The 25798-nt window shown below is 36.5% G+C and overlaps 1 protein-coding gene across 1 annotated transcript in view; it reads right to left on the minus strand.

The window, feature by feature from the left end:
* Nucleotides 1–307: 307 nt before the first annotated feature.
* CUNH8orf34 (chromosome unknown C8orf34 homolog) overlaps nucleotides 308–25798 on the minus strand; it is a 149888-nt gene continuing 124397 nt past the window's right edge. The window contains exons 11-14 of the mRNA XM_066180355.1: nucleotides 21076–21196; nucleotides 15281–15759; nucleotides 9874–9967; nucleotides 308–1300 (exon numbers count right to left, since the gene is read on the minus strand). Of these exons, the coding sequence (XP_066036452.1) occupies nucleotides 1293–1300; nucleotides 9874–9967; nucleotides 15281–15759; nucleotides 21076–21196 (702 nt within the window). The 3' untranslated portion in view covers nucleotides 308–1292. The remainder of the gene's footprint in view (nucleotides 1301–9873; nucleotides 9968–15280; nucleotides 15760–21075; nucleotides 21197–25798) is intronic.

Raw genomic sequence — 25798 nt, forward strand, 5'->3', positions numbered from 1 at the left:
TATATTGCAAATGCACAGAGCAATACAGATTTTCTTTACTGATGACAAATTAACAAAGTACCTTCCTGAAATGAACTTAAAGGGACTACCCCAGGGGGCTCATTATGCCAAACATTGTACATATAGGCACTGTACACTGTGATTTCACATATAGCAAGTACTTGTTCACCACAATGTTAACTTCCATTTAACTTGCTCATGACTAACACAGACCACACACTTTCTGTGTATTTAGCTCTGAGTATTTGTGAGACAGCAGAAAAAAGTTCACACTATGAAACACTTATGACAGACAACTCATTTTTATTTCTTAAACAAATAGATGCTTTGTAATATTGTATTTTTTAATAGTTGCAAGCAATTTCATTATATCACTCTGTCTAAGATACAGGACCCGAGCATACATAATTGAAGACAAAGGAAACTGAGAACACACTTGACAGAATTAACAGGTAGATGAAATCAGTAAATGCAACTGCCACATCCCTTCATTTGATGTCTGTGTTAATGCATCTTCTAAAGTTCCAAGCTCACAGCACACACCAGATAGAATATTTTAAACAGCAAGTTTGTTTCAGTAATTCATATGGGTCACTAACACTTTATCATAATATATGAAATTCCTTTAGGTGCTTTATTTTTGCATGCATGCACCACTCCTCATTATGTTCCCCTTTTTAACAGAGTCTTTATTTGTTTTAAAGATCAAAGTAGATAAATTCAATACAAAGCTATGCAGCACGAGCAGCACCTGTTTCTGCTACCCACACGCACTTTTTCACTCATTCCCCTGTCTGACCTCTCTCTGCAGGTGACTATGAGTGAACAGCTAGCTCTCTGTGAGACCTGAATGGGACATACACATGGGCAGATGCAGCAAATACTTAATGTTTATTAATCTAAAAAAGAGCAAAGATTACAAAAATATAAGGAGTAGAAAACCTTAGACAAGTTAAAATACATACAATCTTTAGGCAAAGTTTGTTTGTTTTCAGGCAGAATTTAGTTTATCAAATGTCAATCCAAAACAACAGGGGTATGAACTAAACAAAATATTAAATTATACTAAAAGGTGACAGTTACCCTTCTTTCCTAAGGCCACTGTACCACAGTAAATACTCTCATTCAGTGCATTACAGCATCCACATATCAGAGCAGTTCCACTCATGTGCTGCTGATACTAGAAAAATATTTAATTTTTTAATGTATAAACTAATGCAAATTTTCAGGTGTAGTTTTGATCACCATAATTTTGATTTTTATTAAATTGTTCTTCAATAATCCCACTGATTTCACAAACCTGTGAAATCAAACAGAAAAACACAGAAATTAGGGCTCAAATGCAATGTACACAAAACCAGGAGAAAAGGGAAAATTAATTCTTCACTGTGTTTTCATTTTGTAAGAGTTTTCCATTATGCTAAATAAGCAATGTGGATCAGTATGTTGGTGAATCTCAATTAAGTGTGGTTTTTTTTTGTTTCTAAAATATTCAGAAGCAAATAATAGTGTCCTTAGTGATATTCTTTGTTCCAATTATTCAGTGTTTTGGAGTGGTTCTTTTCTGCTACCTCATTGTCAATAGTGGTAATAGATTGCAAAAAATAGCCCGTGTTTCAAAAAAATTGATCATAATATGCACCTGTAATGAATCAGATAAACTGTGATAGCTATGTTTTAATTTCTGGTTGTGTTCAAGTTGAAAACCTTCCCCAAAGCAAATGGAAATTTAGCTTTTACAAATATTTACATATGCATATTACAATGGCCTGTTTTGCAAATGTTGTCGACTGCAACACAACCGCCCTCTCCAGTATGAAATGTAATGCTGTAACTGGACCTATTACATAGATCCAGTTAGAGAATCAAGGTTATAAACTGGAAATAAACACCACAACCATGTTTCATTACACAGGTGAATGCATAAACGAGAAGCCTTCACCTTGCCATTTTTAAACACTGAAGGAAATCAGGCACAGCAGCTTCACTCTTTTTGAACATTTAAATATGTAAGCCCTTTCAGGAAGATTTAAAGAACTTGGCAGGAACAAACTCTTCCCATTATCTCTAGGTAATTAATTAAATACAACTGGAATAATTTTCAGTTTGTCAGGTGATAAGCCTGGACTTTGTAAGTGGTTCTGTATTGACAACCAACAAAGCAAGGTACATACCACGAAAACCTCTGCAACAACAACAAATGAACCAGACAAACAAACAAATAAAAAACAAGACATAAAGCCTAGGAAACCTTAGCAACAGTTCTTATCCTTTATTACCTTTATATGTTTGGGGGATTTTTTTCATTTATACCTAATGTTTAACTGTTTTCCTTGGAGGCGCTTCATTTAGCAGATATTCCAGCTCTGTCACAGTTTGATCTTTAAGTAACAAATTTGTCTTATGGTGGGATAAAGAAGAGAAAATATGTGTAAGCCTGTTTCATTGGCAGATTCTTCTTGTGACTGTTACCCACAGAAAACCCAGGGACTGGTCTTCTTAACTGTAGAAGTTAAGAAGTAACCACATGTTAATGGCTTTGAGTTCATTGTGTCCCCTAATTTTGGCTTGTAACACTTGAAGCTCCTGGTTGCTAGGACAGAGCATTTAATTTCCTTTGTCACAGTTTGATGAGTTGAATCTTTTTTACTTAAACATTTATCTACAGATATCAAGTTATTTCTCAAGCTCCTGGTAGAATGCCTTTATGTATAGAGTGAGGCAAATTTCCCAAACCCTGGGTCATTTTTAATCTTCCTCTGAAATCCCTTGAGTAATCCCAATTTGCTCTAATGGCAAGACACCTAACCCACAGGTTTTTTTACTGATATGATGTGGAATAATTACTTTGCTACTTAACTTCTAAGGCATTCAAGAAATGGTCTAGCCTTCTTTGTGACAGCATTATGCTGAGAGCTCACACTGAGATGATCTTCTATGACCATCCTAAATCCATTAGGTCACTGCTTTCCAGGACAAAGACTCATTATTCTGCAGCAGAGACAGATATGTTTCTCTGGTGCCAGATATATTTCATTTGGTTTAAATATACTTCATCTGGTTATAATAAAGTGCATTTTACTGGAACGTGGCCATTATACCAGGGGATTCATATCATTTAATAACTTCAACTTGTCCTTCCCACCCATTATCCAAACCTATCAGACCCTAATGAGCCCCATTCATCTACATCTTCCCATTAGAAACTCTAGGTTTTGATTCCTCATTGAGCCAGCTTTTAATTTACCTAATGTGTGTCCTGATAATTCTCTAGGCCATTTTTTAAATTACAGTGTCATTTTTTATTACATTAAATGTCTTTGGGAATCCAAGTTCAGCATAATAAGGCAAGCTGTAGAAAAAGATATCTGTAGGTTTGGAAGCTGTACTGAAAAGAGCTTTCTGCACTAAAACAGATTTTGAAATTTTTTTTTTACTCACTGCAATGGAAAATTCCCTTCTCATACTAAATATTTAGTCCAATGTGAACTTTTCCAAAGTGAAACCAAATATTAGTCAGTATAAATAAAGCAACATGCCTTAAAACCTTAATAATATAAGAAGATAACAGCAGCTTTGGATTTAAGCACATACATTAAAAAATAGGAAACTTGAGTCTAACTCCAACTTTCCCTAACTGTATTTAAACTCATCACACATCCAACAGCCATCTGACTTCTGGTAGAAATAATGTCAATCTCTACTTTTGTTTCACCATCAATAAATAATTAAATCCAAGTGGGCAGGTTTCCATGATAGAAAATTGTTTTCATCTACTTTCAGACTCAAAAAGCAGTTATATGAACTGATGCAGCTTCAGCTATGAGTGTCACAAGATGTCCAGCCATGACCATCCAACAGGCCAGGAGAAATTCTGTTTACAGGAACACAATCTTTTCTGGTATCCTATTTCTGAAGTCGACATAGAACTGTCTCAAGCTAAATACATAGCCAAGCAAATGGCAGGAAGAATGAGAGACAATGTATTTTCTTTAATATACTTAAGTGTGTACTGGAGAAATTTAGAAAAGAATTTATATCCCAAGCAGACAAAAGCTTTATGACACTCTTTGTGGAACAGGGAGATATGACTTTTTTACTGCAGTTTGTATTTACCACTCTTGAAAAATTAAATGAAAGAAAGGCACCAATAAGTTTCTCCAGAAGATTCATGAATTGGGATAAAAGTCTCCCAAAAGTTCACTTGTGAGACAAAAAAGTGTGTATTTATAGCGATTTTATTATCCATTGAGAAAAACTGCCAACTACAACAATTATGTTTTTACTAACCAGACATATAATTGACTAACCTTGGAGTGATGCCTTATAAGCACCTTACTCTCTAGAGAAACCACATCTAGCCTCGCCCTAAACTCACACCCACTGAAATAGATATTTCCAAAACAGCTATGCTTCATCAGAGCAGAGCACAGATACAAACACCTGAATTTGAATGACAGAAATGGAATGTGTTTGTGTAAATGTCATAAAGTTTACAATCAACAGTTGCTGCTCTAACCCCATTTCTGTCATTTTTATTCATATTGAGTAGCACCTGGCTCTAGCAAAAGCAAACTTTCACAGCAAAAACATATTCCAGGAGTAGACTCCCCCTTATTGTTACCCTTGGCCAAGCAATTTTCCAAATCTTAGGAACACTTATTTGCATAATTAGGATAAACTGACTGTTTTGGCATGTAAATTTACTCAGTGTAAGGAACTCTACCCGTGGACAAGTACTGTATGGATTGGAATTTCACTAGAACACAATCTGAATTTCTCAAGTCTTAAAAAACCCCCCATCTTTCACTCTCTTGGGTTTTTTCCTAGGCAGCTGTGTGCAAATGGGAAAATACAGGTTTTCTTCAACATCTGTTGAAGTCATCAGTAGAGTGTCTTTGACTGCAGAGTTTCAAGACCAGTGCAAGAATGAATGGAGTAGAAATCCCACTTCTTCCCAACAACCATTTGATTTATCAGCAGCAGACCTTTCACTGTCGACCTTAGCAAAGACTTCGTAGATGAGGAGTGGCAAAACATTTAAATTTTCCCCCACAGGTCAGAGGGCAAGAGTTCAAGACTTGCCCCAGATCAACTGAGCTACAAATGAGCATCTAGTGCTCCTTTTGGCAAGTTGGAATGAAGTGACAATAGACACACAACTTCATGTGCCACTGACTGGAGAAACTGGCACGCTTTAAGCAGATTGGCACAAAGGAATGTTTTTACACAGATGATCCTTCAGGTGCCTTCCAGCCCTTAATGTTCTGTGGGTATATGCTACATGTATTAACCACGTAGCAAGCTTTTCAAGAGCCTACTTCATTCATTTATCATGTACATCTGCTAGGTGGACTGATTGAAGGTAGGGATCCTTTACATCCAAGGCTGTGCGACCTGGGGAAATCTGCTGTGCGGGTTACTTCTTGAGTTCGCCACCCAAGGACGCAGACTCAGGCTTTTGGGCAGCAAATCCCTGCCAAAACCACAGATGGTAGGTCAAATTACACCACAAGCCTGTCCTTGTTTTTACAAGGTTGTTGGAAGCTAGTGATACTTAAGAAATTTCCAGTCTTCAACCTTTGTAGGACTAGTTCTCAACGAAAAATTCTCTTGTCAGTCCCCTGAAAGAATGAATTTCTTCTCAAAAAAGGATGAATTTCTTCTCATTTTTGCTAGCTAAAAAATGTTCTGGTGGCAGTAGATGCAGTTCTTCTGTTTCTGTGCATCAGTACCCCATAAAGAAGAAAATCTATTCTTGGCAGCTCAAAGAACTTTCATCAAACTGAAGGATTATGCAAGTGGTAAATATTTTCTCCAGATACCTCCTTTCTCCAAGAATGATCTTTATGTAGTCTCTGAAAACTCTTTGCAGAGAATCAGCACAGAAGCAAACTACTGCAGATAATAATGGAGAACTGTCTCCAGAAAGACAGAGGAAGAACACACATGAGGCTCTGTCTAGAGACATTTTTAGTGACTCTAAAAGAACACCACAGGTCCTTGATTTTGCATCATACTGCCTTGACACTTTTCATCTCTCATTGTGTAGAAAGTTTCAAAGAAGAACGCATTTTGCAAGCAGAAGAGATTTTATTTCTAAATTATAACAGCTCTTAAAATGCATGTGTTAATTCCCATTTTTAATAACAAAATGCACATTGCAAGAGCAAATAATTACACACTATCTCTTTCTCTGACCTATGGCCACAAACTTAATTAAGTCCACAAAAAGGAGAAAGAAAGGGTATGCTAAAATAATCAACAGAGCTTCTTAAAAATATTTTTCTTTCCTTCTTTAACATAACAAATATTTTAAGCTAGAATAATTTAAATGCTTTTATATGAGTATCTACTTGATGTAAAATGTTGTCATAATTAGTATGAAGGTTTAAAAATTATTGACTTCCAGTTATTATTGAAACTTGCAGCTAAGGATGAATTTTTAAAATGCTGTCAGAGAGCCTGGAGAATTTACAATGTAGAGTCTGACTTACAAGAACCGAGAACCAAGATCTCATTTCCATATGACAAGATATGCACTGTTGTAGCTGTTTTGCAAATGATGTTTGTTGAGAGATGTTGAGATTCCAAAGTGACCCAGTTCTGTTCAGTTATCACTTGCTTTGAAAATAGCCTCTCTAAATTCTTACATCTGAATACATTCGAAATTGTTCCCCCCTTTTCATTCTTTTTCTTGTAAAACTCTCACCAGAAGGTATCACTTTTAAAGAGCTCAAGGTGACTCACAGAGTTTCTCTTTCTGCATTGTTTTTCCACTACCAAAAACTAGCTTTACACCTGGCTGCTATTATCTCAAAGGATGTGGTAAATATTATCCACGTCATTTGTTAAAAGCTGAGTCAAAGAACAGGTGTTGCTATTGTAAAGATTAATTTAGCAGCTCTTCTGCTCAAACTCACAAATTATGAACTCCTGGGCCTTTTCAACACTAAATCACACAAAAAATATCCACACAGATTTATTACTTTGTAATCTTGCCAGTTGCTCTACCTACAAGCAGTGGCATCAGCAAATGTGCCAAAGCCCCCTGCTGACTCCCCTTTCAACCAGGATTTGGCAGCTTCTCTTTGTCAGCAGTGGCAGTTCTGCACTTGACAATGTTACTAGCCCAAAAACTCAGACAGGGATGTTACCACCATTAGTTACCTTTAATAAAATTTTTCACTATTAGATTTCAGTTACAGGAAGTATTACTTTGATGAAACATTTTTGTTCCATTCCTTTAGTTACAGTAGTAAAAACAGTGATCTATTACAGAGGGTGCACCAGCTAACCACACTACAGTCAACATGGGTTCACAAAGGGGAAGTCCTGTTTAACTAATTTGATAGCTTTCTATGGGAAGGTTACCCACCCAGTGGATGAAGAAAAGGGGATGGATGTGGTTTTTCTGTATTTTAGTAATGCTTTTGATACTGTCCCTCACAGCATCATCCAGGACACCTTGTCCAGCTGTGGGAGGAGTGGCTGCAGGCTGTGCTGGGTGAAGAACTGCCTGAAGGGCAGAGCTCAAAGGGGGCAACTGGTCACCAGTGGTGTTCCCCAGGGGTCAGTTCTAGGGCCAGTTCTGTTCAAGACATTTACCAATGGCCTGTAGGCAGGAGTTGAATCCATCATTTGCTGATGATCCCAAACAGGGATGTGCTGCTGACTCTTTGGAGGGACAAGAGGCTTTGCAGAGGGATCTGCACAGACTGGAGCACTAGACAGTAATTAATGGCATGAAGTTTAACAAGTCAAAATACCAGGTTCTGCAGCTGGGATGGACTAATCAGGCACAAGCATAAACTGGGATAAGAGTGGCTGGAGAACATCTCTGAAGAAAAGGATGTGGGGCTACTGGTTGGAAGCAGGCACAGCAAGAATCAGCAGCATGTCCTGGAAGCCAACAGGACAAACCCCATCCTGGGGTGCATCAGCAATAATACAGAATCATCAGCTGCTCAAGGAAGGTGATTATCCCACTGTGCTCAGCACTGGTGGAGCCTCACCTGGAGCACTGTGTGCAGTTCTGGGCACTACAATTTAAGGATGTGAAGATCCTTGAAATAGGTCCAGATAAGGACAACAAAGCTGGTGAAAGGGCTGGAAGGAATGACCTATGAGGAGCAGCTAAGGACTTTGGGCTTGTCTAGCTTGGAGAAAAGGAAGCTGAGGATTGACAGCTTCTGGAGGAGGGCATGTGGAGAGAGAGGCACTGACCTCTTCTCCTCTCAGTGACAGAATACATGACAATGGCTCAAAGCTGTGCCAGGGGAGATTGAGACTAGACATCAGGAAGCATTTCTTTACTGAGAAGGTGAAAGACTGAACAGACTTTTGAGGGAGACGGTCAATACCTCAAGTCTGGCACTGTTCCAGAGGCATTTGGATACTGACCTTAACAACATGCTTTTAATTTTTAACTTACCACTTCGGTTTTTGGGCAGTGACAATGACCTACCAGGATTCTTGGAATATTACAGTGCAGGATTTTGGGTGCTCACAAGTCCTCACACCCATGCAATTCAAGTACAGCAGCTACAAAAAACCATGCTGCGTATCTGGTATGTCCTGGAGCATCAGTCATCCTGGCCACATAATTAGTATCAGTCTGCGTGGGCACAGCCAGTCCTACCAATGTTTGAGGGACTGTGAATTCATTACAGAAAATACTGAGGGAAAACTGCATGCACATAGAAGGCAGACCCCAGAGTCTCTCTTAAGGCACCTAAGGTGAGCTTCAGCTCAAAGATAACTGAAATACTCTGGTGCAAGTCAAATTGGACTTACTGGCCTTGGACTAAAATCAGCTGGATGAACAGAATCTCATTGTAATATTTTACTAGTGTTCAAAAAGACCTGGCAGATGCTCTTCAGAATCTCACTGTGTAAATTTAAATCTCAGTCAAACTCTGGGCTAAGTATGAATCTGTGAAACTGATGTATGAGTAAAAACCTATTTTTAAGGAGGCATAATTTTAAAAATAATCTGTTTATCTGGCATGTTTTTTTATGAATCCTCAATCCCTTATAGAACTGTTCCCTTCTGTAAAGAAAATGTTTTTTTTCATATGTTAACTCTTGATGTTTAAACCAGTATTGAGTTTTCTAAACATGATGATTAAATCATCTGTTCTTTTCAAGTACATCACCTAAAATATGAGTTAGGAAGCAGTTTGCATATTCACCCTTGCAGATCACAAAACTACCATGAATTAAAAGAGAAAATGTGAAACAGTAAGATCATTTACAGGTACCTTGTAGGCAGGGAGAATTTGCTACAGTTTGAAAATATTGCAATTTATAGCCTGTTACTTGTTCTGCCATTTAGGCTCTGATCCTGCTGACTTCCACTTCCACAACTAGACAAATATTTCAAGGAGTGTAAGATATTAAGGATTACTTGTTTGATTAAGAACTTTTTTATTAATAGAAATGAATTAAAAAGAATATAAGCAAAATAGAGATAATGGAGTGACAGACCAAAGGAGAGAGGCTTTACTTTTCGAACCTGGAGTTTTTTAGTTTGCTTGGTTTTTTTCTGGTGAATACAGATGTATTAAACAGATTATCTATTTCAAGTTCATGTTATTTCCTGGAACAGTTACTTTAACACATCAGGATGAATTGTTCCACTTAGCTTAAGTAAACAGTGTTCTGTGATCATTTTGTCATTGTTCAGTGACTACAGGAAAGCTTCTGGAAATCAATCCTACAAGGTTCAGCCCTCAGACAAGTAAGTAATTGGTACTTGTGAGAAAAGCTCCTATGAGCAGGCATGGCATCTCACAGTATTTGAAGATATGGAAAATAGAAGTAAAGTTGAAGGGTTTTGACATATTATCTGGTCCTTACACATATACTTACATTTGTCTTGGTCAGCCTCCACTCCTTCACTGTCTGTGTCACTCGGCAATATCCAAGGTTGATGAGCAAGTTGAAGCTGTTGTAAGAATTCATCCTGCCACAAACAGATCTATTTTAGATAAAATGACAGACAATTGTTCTGTATAAATGAAGACTGCAGCAAGCACTAGCCTCAATTAACTAGAGAGAAGAAAGCCTTTAAAAACAAAAAACCAGCTTGCTGTGAAACAAAACCAGGATGTAGAGGATGTGCAGGCTCCTTAGAATTTTTTTAATCTATTCAATAAAACAAACATAAATGAAAAAAACAAACTAAAAAATAAAAATTAAAAATTCCACCAAAAACAAACAAAATAAAACCAAAAGCAAACAACCAAAACCAACCAAAAACATAACAAAAACCAAAAGCAAACAAACAAAACCCAAACAAACAAAAACAAAAAATCAAATCCAAACCCACCAAAATGAAGGGATCTATTTAGCTATCTCTCTCCTATAAACACAGATATGTAAGACACATACAAACTCATCTTGGAAATGCAGTGATAAGGCAGAATTGCAGATATTACATCTCACCCTGCAGTTTTTGGACTGCATAAACACTTCAAATGCAATTTGCTTAAGTGAGGCTTTGATTTATCAAAATTTTCACTGTTTCTAGTCTAAAAAGAACAAGAACCTGAAACCTGATTTAGAACCTATGGTTTTGTTGCATTAGGAGAAAGCTTAGGAAGGAAAAATGTTATGGAAACTTTTGTCTCCAAGATATCATTAAAACATCAAAATACAAATGTTTTACATGGTTAAAAATTCATAGGCAGCTGAATATATGCTTTTGAAAATGTTTTAAAATTGTCTACTTTTTTATATAATGTATATATGTGTGTGTATAAAAATATTTTTCCATGCAGACACACACATATGTACACGAACAGGTATAGACACATAAAATACTCTGACACATTCCTTTGCAATATTCACAGGGAGAGATGAGACTGGAATGCAGAGTTTTATTTTCAAAAGCAATTCAAACATGTAAGTTTAGTCTCTAAAAGAAAACTTTAACATTGACCAGATATCATAAAATTACCAGCCAGATTTTTATAAGTTCTTGAAAAAAAAGGGGGATTATAACCCTGCTTTTTTGTTACATCAGCTGAAATGAGAATCTACATATTTAAAGTTAAATCGTATTACAACGTAAATTTTATTCTTAGGCTATCTGATTTAAATACAGAATCCAGGCTTCTTTAAATCAGTTTTGGAAGACTGAAGGCTGCTTAATCAAGATCTAACTCACTGGGAGTAAATTATTAATTCTGTCAGTAATGTGCTAAAAATTCCACAAAGACTGCTGCCATGGCCCAGCAGTAAACTCAGGCAGGAACTCCAGGCTTCACTCATGTACTGTCATTTCCAATGTGCTGTGCTTGAGAAGGTTACTGACTACAACAGTGAATGTGCTCTGGTTCATGGAAGAGGATTCTTCCAGTAGGCATGAGTGACTCTTGCACTGATCCACACATTTTTTAATTTTCCAAAAACACAGAGCAAAGACCTGAGCCAGGCAGTGGAACAGAATGAGAGCATCTGACCAAAAAGACAGGCCCCATCACAAGTAATACTCTATACCCCAGTAAATAGGAGTAAAAATTTTGTTAATCAAAGCTATATTCAAATAAGACGAAGTTTACTGCTCTTAACAACGACAGACTAATAAGGATTGCTGAATACAACTTTAAACTATCTGAATATATGAAATGATTGCAAAATTTCACATATTCAGAAAATGATATGGCAAACAAGGGAGTCAGTAGTATTTTCATCTCAACAGCTATTGACAAGTATCACAGAATTGTGACACTTTAATGGAATCCATCCTAAAGAGATAAGCATGGTTCAACATTTCTTTGGCAATTTATACAAAACACCAAAGGATTAGGAACATGCATAAAAATATCTCTGCCAAAGGATTTGGAACCCTGATTTATTATCTTTATAGAGATAATAAAACTATTTCTCTAGGTAGCATTTCTTTGCTATAATTCAATTCAGCCTTGAACAGAGCTGATAATAAAACACACCTGTTAGAACTTAGTAACATTATGTGTGCCAGGAGGCAGAAACTTGTCCACAAAATCTCAGGTCATTATAAGTCTTGAGCATTAAAAAACCCCAAAACATTCTTAACAGCTGATACGTTAAGTGCTTGCCAAATTATTTAAAATTTGTGCTATAACAAGATTAAACCACCCAAGCTGCAGCATGAACTTTACTAAAGCTTAAGAACTTTGAATTGTATTTATTAGTTATATTTTTCTATTTAGACTTGTTATGTTACTCTGAAACACATTACAATCAAGGAAGCATACATAAGGCATTGAGCGATACGTTAAAATTCCCAACAAATAAACAAGTAAATAAATAAAAAATTAAATCAAGCTCCTTAGGGTAAAACATGCACCTGGCACCCAGTAGTCACATTCTTTTCAACTGACTTATTCTCATCAAATATATGTCAACATTGTACTGATTAATTCCATTAACATCACCTAAGAGTAAGGAAGCAGAGTTATCTGCAAAATCTTATCATAGTATCTTCTATATAATTGGCAATATAACCACAGTGTATTTACATCTAGTAGAAATTCCCAGTTGAGACCATAAGGCTTAGAAGAATAAAGGCAATTTCCCTTCTTTTATTTTACTGGTTTTATACAGGAAGAGGATACAAAACCTACAATGAAAGTTGCAAAATAAATTACAGTATCAGCCTTAAGTTTTAGATGTTTCTGATCTGTAAAAGTACAAAGACAGACAGGACTCCTGTTCTCCTACCCCAAACCATCTCTGCCTTTTTAAAATGTATCTCCATGGACAGAGACAAGCTGTGACAGAAGAAAATGAAATCATGTGGCCACAAATAGGAGGAAATGTCACGGCAAAAAATGTCACAGAACAGATGTATTTCCTGGGTATGTTCTGTCTAAATCCACTTCTCAAAGTGACCAGGACCTTAAGTGGGCAAAAGACAGCTTGAAAGGGTTACCAAAGTTTCTAGTATAACACTCCAAAAATGAGGCTGGGAGTGGCAGATTGGACAGACCTCCATCAGCTACTTTCTGATATCCATGGGCCTTCACAACCTGGCAGAGGAAGGTCTTCAGTATGAACATGCCATACCAGCAGCTTTCCCTTTGGAAGCAGACTCAACTAGTCCCAAGTTGAGTTTCCATCATGTCAAAGGTCACTTGTGCATGTCAGAAAGGATAAATAGGGTCTGAGCTGGGTCACTAGCAGCCAAGGTACTATTGTACCCAGTGAGCAAAGAGAAAGAAAAGAATTTGTCACTTCTAGAAGGGATTTTAACAGAGGATAAGATCCTGCATAGAAATGCTGAGGTTTAACATCAGCTTTACAGTGGATTGACGGCTGAATCTGGACATGCTACTCTAACTGGAAAATAGCATAATAATAATATTGCTCACTTCCTAAAATTCTTGAAACAAATATATACATATATTAAAAGTATAACAGGACACTGTGAGAGCTATCAGCAAACAGAAGTAACAAGACACAGCAAGTTAAATGGGACTCTTGCTTATTATTACTATAACCATAGAAAGGCTGTGGAAGAAAGCATTTTTAATTGTCTGCCTTTTTACAGGAAAGATCAAAAGTGATGGGCAGACTGGATATCTCTCATTCATTACATACACATACTTTCAGGAGTATATACAATAATTTTACTTGGCATCACATGACTATGTATCAGTTAAGAACAAGACCGCCCAAAAAAGAAGAAAAAGAGGGGTGAAGAATTTAGTTGGAGAAAATAAAACCCTTCATTTCTTCTGAACATTTTTTAGTTAAAAATTCATTTCAGTTCTCATTTTCTGGCATATGAGAAAATTCTAACACACAAACACAGCCCATACTTCAAAGGAGGACAAAAAGTGATCTCTTTTGTCAAAATAAAAAAGTTAAAATTACTTTTTTTTTTTTTTTCCCCATGGAAAACATAGTTTGAAAATACAACTGGCAGTGAAGACACTTTCCGGAGAACTGTAGTCACCTTCAGTCCTCATGTCTTTAATCTGGATATTCAATTTCAAGTGAAGAAACAGCTTGAGTGATGGGATTAGTGCACTGCCATTCAAAAACCAAAATAATGAGTATTTATTTCACCACCAAATTTAAGTAAGATTTCTTCCCCAAATTCTAGAGTAATCTGTGCCTCATTTCCTTTCCTTCAAAGCAAATAAAGGCCATCATATAATTAATAGCAGGGTAATACTAAGTATTTAATCTCTAATTTTCCTAAAAGCAACCCTGAGCAACACTATCATAAACAACATTTTAGATTTTCTTTAGGAGTCATGAGACTGATAACAAATTGTGGCAAGTGTCACACCCAATAGATTATTAAAACAAGATGATACTTCTCAGAAACAATCTAAAGGTATGATATTATTTTCAGTCTTGGAAAAAAGGTCTCCAGGCTTTGACAAATGGATTACAAAGTGATTGGTAGTAATGGTGGGAACCAACATATTCCACCACTACAAAATTAGCAGTCTAGACATACAGCTCCTTCTCAAGTCAGTAGAGAAGGACTGGCATATCCTGAGAAAAGACTCACCTTTGTAAGGCAGGTATAGAGACAGCAAGGGCTTTCTTTCACAGGTGCTTTTATTTCCACTGCCAACACACTGAAGTTATCTTTAAGGCAGCTAAGGTTAGCAGAGGAGAATCCTACTCAGAATTTACAAGGTACTTTAACTGTTTTAAACAAAGACTAGTCCTGTAAAAGCCAATAACGTGTGACAGGAATTTTTTATGCTGTAAATCAGCCTAATTACCATGCATTGCATATAGTATTAGACAGTGATTCAACAATGTTGGACATTCTCTCTTGTAATTCAGTTTGGCACTTTGGAAAAACCTGTCCTTTCACCGATGCTTAACTAATCATTCCAATTGCCCAAAAATAAGAAATAAAAAGAAGATCAAGAAAATATCATGTACTGCTAGTGTGGCAGAAAAAGAAATACCATGGAAAATAAAGATTAGATGAAGTTTGTTTAATATTCCAGAGGTATGCACCTGTTAGAAACTGTAATGCTAATAAAACTGCTATGCATCATACAAGCAAAGCCCTACAGAGCTCATGGTAAATTTGGGAGACACAAGTGTTTCAGTATGATTTCTGTAAAAATACTGACATTCTCTAATGAGTACCTCTCAAAGCTGAGCAGTATTTCCTTGCTAATTTTCTCATCATTATATTTCAAGTTCTTTTCAGCACAGTAGGTTACATTAGGTACACTGATGTTACTTGAACATAAAATGCAATCAAGTCTTTGCATTATTAAACATAGCAAAAACATTAAATTGAAAATCTTACTTCTGATAAACTGTTTCTCTGAGTAGTGACAGTTCCAACAACATCTCCACTCACTTGCACAGAAAGCCCTGAAGCAGCACTGAGGGTCCTCCCCATTTGGCTCTTAGATGACAAAGACCTGCTTCTTTGCATGCTAATAATGGTTTCCCTATTTCCTTGGTTGCTAGGGGTAAGAGGCCGTGACAACAAGCTATTTGGGGTCATAGGTCTGCTCCCTGGAGTTGATGGCCTGTTGGTTTGTGCACTGCTGTTTGTGACACTGGAGATCTGTGCTCTGCTGTTAGTGGGCAGCGGTGGTGACTTGTTTCCTTGGAGCTGAATGTTCTTGCCTGTCGGAGTTGGCACCTGAGGCCTTGGGGTTTGGCCCTGTGCAGCTTGAAGATTGCCTTGATGGTCAGATGTAACTACACTGGGATGCTGGACACCAGGGCTTCTTGAGAGCCTTGCTTCTTCCCACAGTGCGAGGTCCTTCTCAATGTCTGTGCACACACACATGAACAAATGGAAAAGAAAGAAACTCACTGTCTGTTTCTCTCTGGTTTAAAACTCTTAATGATTTTCTCCAATGTAAGGGAAAACCTGAAGCTGTGCTGAGAAAATCTATTCAAGCTTAAAATAAAAGGCATCAGAATTAACAGTGCAAATGTTTGGCAAGCATTTCCTTAAAGTTTATTTACATTTGATTCACTTCAAACACAGCTATCCTGCAGAAATGAAATATTATCTCTTCATTGAATGTGAACACAACCCACAAGAATTCCCCTTGTTTCAGCAAAATTACGTCTATGTGGCTTTTGCACAGTTACTGCAAAATCAAGATTAGTACCAAACCAAGATGGAGAAGTGATGTAAACTTGCCATCATCAGCTGCACTGAAGAGCAATCCAAAACTGGCTCAAGGCAAAACTTTTGCTTCTGGCCCTTACGTCCACTGCCCAACCAAAACTCTGAGGGAAGTAACTACTGAACTCTGACATGTCTGGATTTGTGATGCTGTTTGAACCTGAATTTTGTGCTCTGGCCTGCCATCAGTGCTGCAGCAGGTGATGGGGTCACCATTATCCAGAGTCCAAGGAGAAAAGTTGACAGCCATCGAGTGGTCCAATCCCTACCTCGCACACAGCCATAAGAAACAAGATCTGTTTTAGAAACACAACAGATTAAGGATAGTGTCTCCTGAAATAATTTAATTTAATTATGCTCCAAATGAATTAAATCAGAATATAGACATCAAAGTCAGGAGAGGGTAGCTGGAATTTAGGTTAGCATTGATAACATACTGAAAGTCCTTGCAAGTACAAATGTAGAGCTTAAGAAAGAGCTTAAGTATAATTAAGTTTATTTTATCTTAGACTACTGCTGTGATTTTCACTTTCACTGGCATGTACTCTACTGCACTTGATTTTCATAGACAGCTGATAATATAGCAATGCCATTTCCCATGAACATGGATAAGTCACAGTCCCAGAAGCTGTAAATTAGCAAGGCTCTACTTATTTAAACACTTATTAAGTCAACTTGTCTAAAAAAAGCATTTAATTTTTTTTTTTATTTTGGTAACAATTATTTCAGGTTCTAAAAGTCCTAAAAGAAACAGATTCTAAACTGCATATTGGAAAATGAGGTTTTCTTTCACTTGTGTTTACTAGTAGGTATAAAAGGAATGTTGTATGTTAAATAATTAAAGATGTGCTGCCTTTAACATCAAAATATTTTATAAGATCTTGAAAACAGGAAAATAAGCCATGCCAATTTCATGTTACTACTCTAATACAATATATTACACACAATTCAAATGCTTTTACTAGAAAAGCTAGTAAAACTGAAATAGTTGTGAAAGCCTCAGAAAAAAGCGTCTTTCAACTTTTTGAAGATTAAATATTTTGCTGGTAGCAAATTTCAAAACAGTTAATATTTCTAGCACACAGTTAAGAATATTTTTAATTGACCCCTTAAAACTAATTATTTCCATTTTGAAATAAATACATCTTGAACTACTCTTCCACTATGCTTTCACTTTGGAACTTCATAGAATCAGAGAATGGTTTGGGCTGGAAGAAACCTTAAAGATCACCTGGTTCCAAACCCCCTGGTTATGAGCAGGAATGCCTTTCACTAAATCATGTTGCTCAAAGCCCTGTCCCACCTGGCCTTGAGCACTGTTAGGGACAAGACATCCACAGCTTCTCTGGGCAACTTGTTCCAGTGCCTCACCACACACAGTCAAGAATTTCTTCACAACATCTAATCTAAATCTCTCCTCTTTTAGATTAAAGCCTTTATTCCTTGTCCTATCACTATATACCCATGTAAAAATGCCTCTCCATCTCTCTTGCAGGCCCCTTTAGGTACTGGAGGGCCACAATAAGCTCTCCCTGTAGCCTTCACTTCTTCAGGCCAAACAACTCCTAAGTCTCTCAGGCTGAGAGATGCTCCAGTCCTCTGAGCATCCTCATGGCCTCCTCTGGACCTGCTCCAACAGGTCCACATCCTTCTGACTTTGGGGTCTCCAGTGCTGAGTGTAGCACTCGGGTGGGGTCTCATGAGTGTGGAGTAGTGAAGCACAGAATCACAGAATCTTCTGAATTTGAAGGGAGCCACAGGGATCATCAAGTCAAACTCTTCAGTTTGGCCCGTATGGGGATCAAACCCATGACCTTGGTGTTATTAGCACCAGGCTCTGAACAACTGAGCTGACCTTAGAGGGGGAAGAAGCAGCTCCCTTAACCTGCTGCCTGCTCCAATTTTGGTGCAGAATGTGTAAGATGCCTGGAAAAAATCAGAGGCCAATAAATGATACTGTGGGCTACTTGATTTAAGCCAAACAAAGAATATGGTCTTGTAAAGATCCAACTTAGTCTATTTCTTTGCAAAATTACAGACATCAAATTTGCCTGTAGAGAATTCAGTATGCTAAGAAATAGCATGAATATTGAATGATTTAATAAGAGTTAAATAAACATTATATGCTGGCTCATGTTTCTTTAATTTCATATAGCAATCAAGCCTGCAGATAAACCAATTATTATAATCATTTCTCTACATATAATTAACATGTATCCATAGAATAATTATTCAGTTTTATTTACACATCTTCTATTTGATTTTGTTTTAATATAAGCTTTTCAACTAGAAATAAAAAGAAATCACAAATTCCCAGCTTTGCAGTATTATCTGACCCATATTAAATAACACAATTAAATTATGACTTAGGAGTTTTAAAAACCCTTGTTGATGTCATTTAAAGGAAAATAAAATGCAACAGAGCAACACAAAGGCATTTTGCTTTCAAATAAAAAAAATACCAAGAATAAGGATATGATTTGTCACTAACAAACTGTCTATTTTTTAACAGCTCTTCTTGTGATAAAATATTTTTCAGAAGTATAAAAAGACCACAAAATCAGCACAACAAAACAAATTTGCAAGATACTGGAATCACCTACCAAAAAATATTCTCCATTTGCATGTGATATAAACAAGCCATAGTAATATAAGAGCCTGGATTTTAGACAAAAAAAAACAAAACAAAACAACAACAACAACAAAAAAAAACCAACACCAAAAAAACCCACCAAGAGCCATATGTAAAGAAGGAAAAGAAAATTGCTCCAGTATCTGATTTTGTAAAACTGCTGCTATCAAATATCAAGGTACTAACTCCTAATTTAGGCACAGACACCAAATCATGCCTTATGTTAGGAGTGATTTTTATCCAGCACATAGTCCATAAGGGAAGGCCAGGCCCCTTAAGAAGGTACATCTGAAATGGGAGCCATATTTCATCATTACACAGGTAATCCAAGTCATAGCTCAGGCATCTAAATTACTGCCTTGATAGGCAGCCATTTTATAGAATTAATAGGTTCCATTGCGCTTGCTAAGAGAACTGAAACAAGAGACTTGCTGATATCACAGACACTTCAACTTTTGCAATCTGTAAGACAAATGAGGCTAAGCAAAACCACAGCATTATCATCTGAGGTACTCTGAACTGATTATTCATGGAAATGATGTTATTCTTGTCTTTGAAGGGAGTAATTGTCTCAAGCACCACTGGTGTTATAATAGGACATGAATTATTAGGAATACAATAGTCCAATGTCGAATAATTGGGCTGTTCTCATGTAAAGTTCTCAGTCCGACAAAAATTACTGAATGGTAGAATGGCTGAACCGCCTGTTACAGCTTTACTGAAATAACAGGCCCAAAGTCAAATGCCAGGAACAGCACTGATGTGAGAGAGGAAATCTTGTGGGTCACAAAAGTGCAAATGGAATCTCAGAGATTAAGTAAATGTAGCTAGTTAGTTTACAGACAATTAAGTATTTAATATTCTATATTCTATTGAATATTGTAGTTATTACTGTCAGCTTTGCCAAGGGACTGCACTTTTCATAGCATAATGCATGCAAGAACAGCTTGTATGACCATGGAAGTGAGACCAGTTAGGATATAAATCAAAGTAGGGAGATCTTCATCAGACTCCTCCTGAGTGACAAAATAAGGGAAAACAAGTGGTACCTCAGTAGCAGGGCCCTGCTATGCTACAGAAACCACATGCTGATTTGCTGCTCTCCTGATTCCCACTAGAGGTTCCTGGGAGTTTCAGTTTAGAGAGAGGGATCATAGATTTTTCAATCTAGCTTGGCACTGGCTGCAGCTCTAATAGCTGTAAGCTTTATGAACCTATTAAAAAAAGTTTGAATTACAGCATCTCTATCGTCAGACACAAAACCCACCTAAAAAGGCTTCATTTGCATATATCATGACTTTTAGTTCTTGCTCCATTATGAGCAAAACCTATTCCTAAATAGCTTCCCACACTGTGCTCAAAGCTTTGTCGTCTGTCTTGACCTCAGCTGCAATACCTCGTTTCTAAAGAGGATACAGCTTTCACACCATTGTTATTGGCAAGATAAATACCCAAAGTATTTTAAAAAATCACACCAAAAGTGTTCTCTGACTCACTCTCTAAATAACTTAGAAGAATCATCAGATAAATTTCATTTCCACCTTCATTCTACATATGCAGTCTTTATGTTCCAGTGAATAACTACTTTTCATAAAATTAGCCTATGAAGCTTTCACCATACGACAAATAGCATGCACAATATAGGACTACCACACTATAGGTCTATGTCATACCTTTCAACAAAACCTGAAGATAGAAAACATTGGTTACAAAGAAGAACAAATTGCAAGCTAAATTTTAGAATATTCCTCATTCATTTTTATAAAGCTCTGAAACATCTTTTTACCAAAAACCCCGTGCTTTTTTTTTGTTTGACTTTTCAGAAATGGTTACCCCATCAAAGATGTTGCAGATGTTCAAAGGCACACAAATTAACAAATTTCATTCAACCGGAATTCTCATGAAGAGGGTGAGTTGGTGAGTTTTTTCCTCCAAAGCAATCTATTCTCCAGTTAAAGATCCACTGCAGCCTGCTTTTAAAGACTATTTAACAGTAAGTAAAACATCAGTACCTCCTTATTCCTTAAGTCTGGGTGAAACATGAAAACAAAAAACAGGGGCATTATTATGCTTTCAGACTACAGTATATTTAACATGGTTTAGTTACTATTTAATTAGTGTACTTACTGTGATTACAGTGAAGTTCATTACATATACAAATAAACCACTAATTGCTTTTTCTTCAATGGGAAAAAAAAAAGTTTTCATCTGTTTTCATTGGCATGTGAGTTAGATAACTTTTTCCTTCATCTGAAATATTGGCAGAGCAAGCTGGGTGAGTACTTCTAGGCATTTTATGTTTCCTTGATCCCATACATACCAGCTAGGTGTTTTTCCATGGTCTGAAGTTCTTTTGCTGCTAAGGAGTCCTTTAGGAGTTTCTGCCTTGGGGAACCTCCAGGTCTGACAGCCACGGCATCCAAAGTCCAAACTGTCTGAGACTTACACAGATAAAAAGAAAATGGAATACTTTTAATCTGGTTTCATATTTATATATGAAACAATAAAAAAGAGTGGTGTCCCCATTTAGGATCAGGAATCTGGTGCTTACTATGTAGAATATATATAAAATCTTATGCAAAATATTTAAAAAATACCATTTCTGAACATACATAAAATAAATAATAGGAATTAGTTAAAAAGAAGTAGCTCTAAAATAACTCAAATATACACCTTCACATAAGCTCATGCTCTATGCCGAGACATCATAACAGGACAAATTCCTCAATGATTTACATTCTCTGCAGTTCCAATTACTTAGTAAGGGTTGCACTTACTTTAAATTACCATAACATTTGGCTCAGCATCTCTGCAAAGCTGCACTTCTGGGAATATCATAGAGTTTCCTAATCAAAATTTCCAGTACAGTTTTATCACTGCAAGAATTATTCCTTTCAGAAATGGCAAATCATCAGGGCAGCATAGCAGTTTGAAAGTTTGTCAGTGAACAGATCATTGCCCCAGTCTCTTCTTTATTGAACACTGTGGTATTCAAAATTATTTGCTTTTTTCTGGAACCCACTCAATATAGTTTCAGGAAATTTTTTAAAGATACGCTATGAGGTAAACTTGATAGATGTGTATGTGAAACACACAATAAAACATATGACCAATTGTGCAAGATATGCTCATAAAAAAACCAAATAAAAAAAACAAACAGAAACATCAAGTAAATAATTCTTGACAGCCTATCTGAAATAAATTTTACATTATCACTTCACCAAAACATTTCATCTGTAGTCTAGGAAGTTCTGTTGGTTTCCTAAAGAAACAAGGCTTATGCAATAGTCTCATTTTCATTCACCTCTTACTAATTTTTAAATCTTTCATTAAATGCCAAGCAAATTTAGAGAGGCCACTGTTTCAAAGACATTAAGCTGAAGTAATTTCAGGGAGAAGAATGATTGGTCAGAGGAGAGAGACCCAGAATAGTGGCCCCACTCACAGAGGGCACAGGGAACGCCACAGGTGGTCAGGCTGGAGCTGTGTCACGGCTGGCACCGGGGCTGCTGTGGATCACTGCCCTGACTGATGGCACTTCCCTGGCCACAACCTCCTCCCACAGGGAAAAGTGCAGCACAGTTCAAAGGATGAACATGAATATTATCTCTATCCACAAAAAAAACCCTGCTTTAAACAGTGTAGCTGCCTTCCCTTTTAGAAAAGAAGGCATAATTCTAAAGAAGTAAAATGTAATATGGGATACATTTTATAACATTCTTAATCCATTCCAAATAAACACCGCCTTGAATGCAAAATATGATAAAACAGATTTATATTTTTAAAGTTACAACTATACTGTAATGATGTTCTTGTGTATGCAAAAAAGTCCAGTCACATTTACCAGCATACAAGATGTTTGAAGCTGCAGAAAACTCTGTTCTTATTAATTCATAAAATTTTTAGAACAGTAACAATTTTTTTTTATTTGCCAAATTTTTTATGCTAATTTTTCCCTGGTTAAAATTACCTGTATTTAATCCCATGCAAATACAGAGGAATAGCTGAATAAAATAGTAAATTACTCAGAAGTGAACTCACCTTCAAACATTTTTATTTCAAACATATCACCAGACCTGATTCACTTGTTTCCCTAAGAGATTTTGAGCATTTTTCACTTGGGTCCTCACTGTGAATTCTCCATTCAAATAACAACAGCAATTGTTGAGCTCACTACAGAATACTAAGCTCTATCAAATTATACTCCTAAATGCTTATTTCAAATGGATATTAATTACCCAATATCTATCTCTAAATGGAAGAATATATTATTATTCTGTGATCAGTTCCTCTGAAACAAAGGAAACTAAATAAGAGGTCAGAAAGGGGAAAAGGTATGTAAGAGAACTCCAATTTTTCATTTTTCAACCTATTTTTAGGTATTCTCTGTCCCCAGATTGTTTTTGATGCATAAAGGAGATTTTTTTTTTTTGCATTTTATAGGGTATATTTTCATATCTGGGAAAAAGCACAAGGAAAAGAAACCCCAGGTTTATAAGGATTAATCCATCTTTGAACATACAATTTCATTCATAAATACAACTCTAATGAAATATGGAATAAAAACTAGTCAGTGGTCTGTGGCAATACTGAACAACCAAACTGCTCTTGTTATATTCTCACATTGGACTATTCAAACTTCCTACAGCAAATTATTATCAGCTTTCAGTAACTGAAACATGAAAAACATGTTAAAAACATACTTCCAAAGGTTAGCCTGAACAGAAGATTTCACTTTCCATGTCCTGGAAATGCTTCTGGAAATGAAATGGTGTTATCTTCCTCTTCTACAACCCTCTGCTGTTTTTTGCACATTTTGCCTTTATTGTACTTCTTCCCTTCATGCACAGTAGTCATGTAAGAGTCATACAAAACAAAGGTGACTGAGTAAAGGAAGTTCTCTACTGTTACATATTCAAACTCCCTTTCAGATACACAGTTCCAACACCCTGTGAAACTGAAATAACTTTGGATGAATTTTCCCCCAAATTCTGTAGCTCTTCCTGTGCATTTTCTATTTTATGTAATATTGTAAGCCTATGACATTTTTCAGGCAATAGCTTCACAAAAGATCAAAACAGTATTGCTATTGTATCTATGGAAGATTATATTAATATTAAATATTAGCAATTTCATTTCATTAAAAAATTATGTGCTTATAATAATAGTACCTTCCAACTAAATTCTTACCTGATGGAGAATCAAAATGATTTGGGATAAAAAAGGCATAAGAATTCATTAAACTGTACTGTAACCATTTTTTTTTTCTTTCTCTGAAGCTAAATACTCCATGGCTATAACCAACAACATTTTTGGAGGCAGGCCCAGGTAATTTTTTTATATATTTCTAAACAACACTGAGCATTAAAAAAAATACTTTTTAAGATTTTGAGACTATGAGTTCATCTAGGTGCATAATGCATAAACACAGACAGAGGTCCTCAGTGTCTCCAGCAAACAATTTATGCAACAGTCTTTTTCCTAAAAGATAAACACAAGCTGAAAGTAGGGGATGCTATCAAGAAGGCTTTGGACGCATGTCAATTCAAACGAAAGGATAAATTAATTTGTACAGCTCTAGCAGAATCCCCTGATGCCTCTTTTCTCCACTGGATACTTAGCAGCAGTTCAGATATGTCACTTAAGAAAAGAGATTCATGTTTGCAAACCATTTATTTAAACATTCTCACTGCACTTCACCCAAACTTATCCTTTGTCTCCTGGCCAGGAACTGCAGAGATGAAACACTAATGTCAGTTAACTTAGGCTTTAATGATAATCTCAGCAGACTGAATGTAGTTGAAAAATACAGCATATATGTATGAAGTATGTGCATAGAATCCTTCCAATTACTTCAGCATCTTCCAGACTACCATGGCCCTTGCTCATTCATCACGCTGTATAAAAATTAGCTCAAAATTTATAAATGGCCTATTTGCATTAAAAAGATTAATGAGATCAAAGTGTAAGGATGTTACTGAAAGACATTCTTGTCTTTCTAAATTGTAGAAACAAGTCTGTGTCCTGTTCAACACCTTCAAAATTTGAAGGTGAGGCAGTGAGCTCTGCATCAGAAATATGTTCAGACAAACACTTGGGATACATTTGTCAACTTTGAAGGCCCAACTGCATGTCCATTTCTTAGTGACTTCCTTTATATAACATCATTCCTTCATATACAATACATCCATTGCTGCTTTTTTCTTCCTTATATCCCTTACCCAAATTACTGCTAAAATCAAAAATTACACACAATAAGGCCAGAATTAATCCCCCTCATCAGCAATTCCCCAAACTTCTGGAAAATACTGTAACTTACCAGGAATAGCAATGTGGAACAGAAATAAAATTCAGAAGGTCATGAATAAGAGTAAGAAAGTTTTTTCAAGCTTACTCCCTCTGTGCCAACCTGCAGCACAATTCTACATAGCAAGAATCAGCACAGCTTTTGTCCCTAAAAAAACACCAGTGCAGATGTGAATATCTTTGTCTCACTATTGAGCTGAATTGACCCAGGCTATGTAATACCCAGTGATAACTGGTGAGTTCGACAGAGATACAGCTTTTCAGAATAGCTAAGATCAAGAGATATGGCTCCAACTTACATCACCTGGAAATCAAGTATTTGTACAAAAATAAATTACTCATCCTTACTGGCCATAAAAAGTATTAATAAACTATTCAGTGTGTATTTCTATGCCGTTTTGGCTTGTTTCAAGTGTCTCTTCTACTTTCACCAAGCAGGTGGCAAATACAAATGCTCTGCATGCAATGGATTTTTTTTTTTTTTCTGCGCAGTATTTTGCTTAAGGATTCTTCACTCAACATGTACCTTCTGTAAAGAGGTCACCTAATATTTAATCTTTCAGCTTCCATAATCTGTTCAAGGACATAAGGCGAGCAAACCGTCTGATACTGTAAAAATACAAGGCTTCTTGGAGCTCTGCTACAATATCAGCTGCCACCTCTAATCCCTCCTTCCACATTAGGGCCTGTTCTACTTGAAATGCCGTGTAATTGAAATTACAAGCTTTTGGCTTCCC

Source organism: Chamaea fasciata, unplaced genomic scaffold (genome assembly GCF_029207755.1).
Source record: "Chamaea fasciata isolate MVZ Bird 193981 ecotype frontalis unplaced genomic scaffold, bChaFas1.0.hap1 SCAF_1, whole genome shotgun sequence".
NCBI classification, from domain to species: Eukaryota; Metazoa; Chordata; class Aves; order Passeriformes; family Sylviidae; genus Chamaea; species Chamaea fasciata.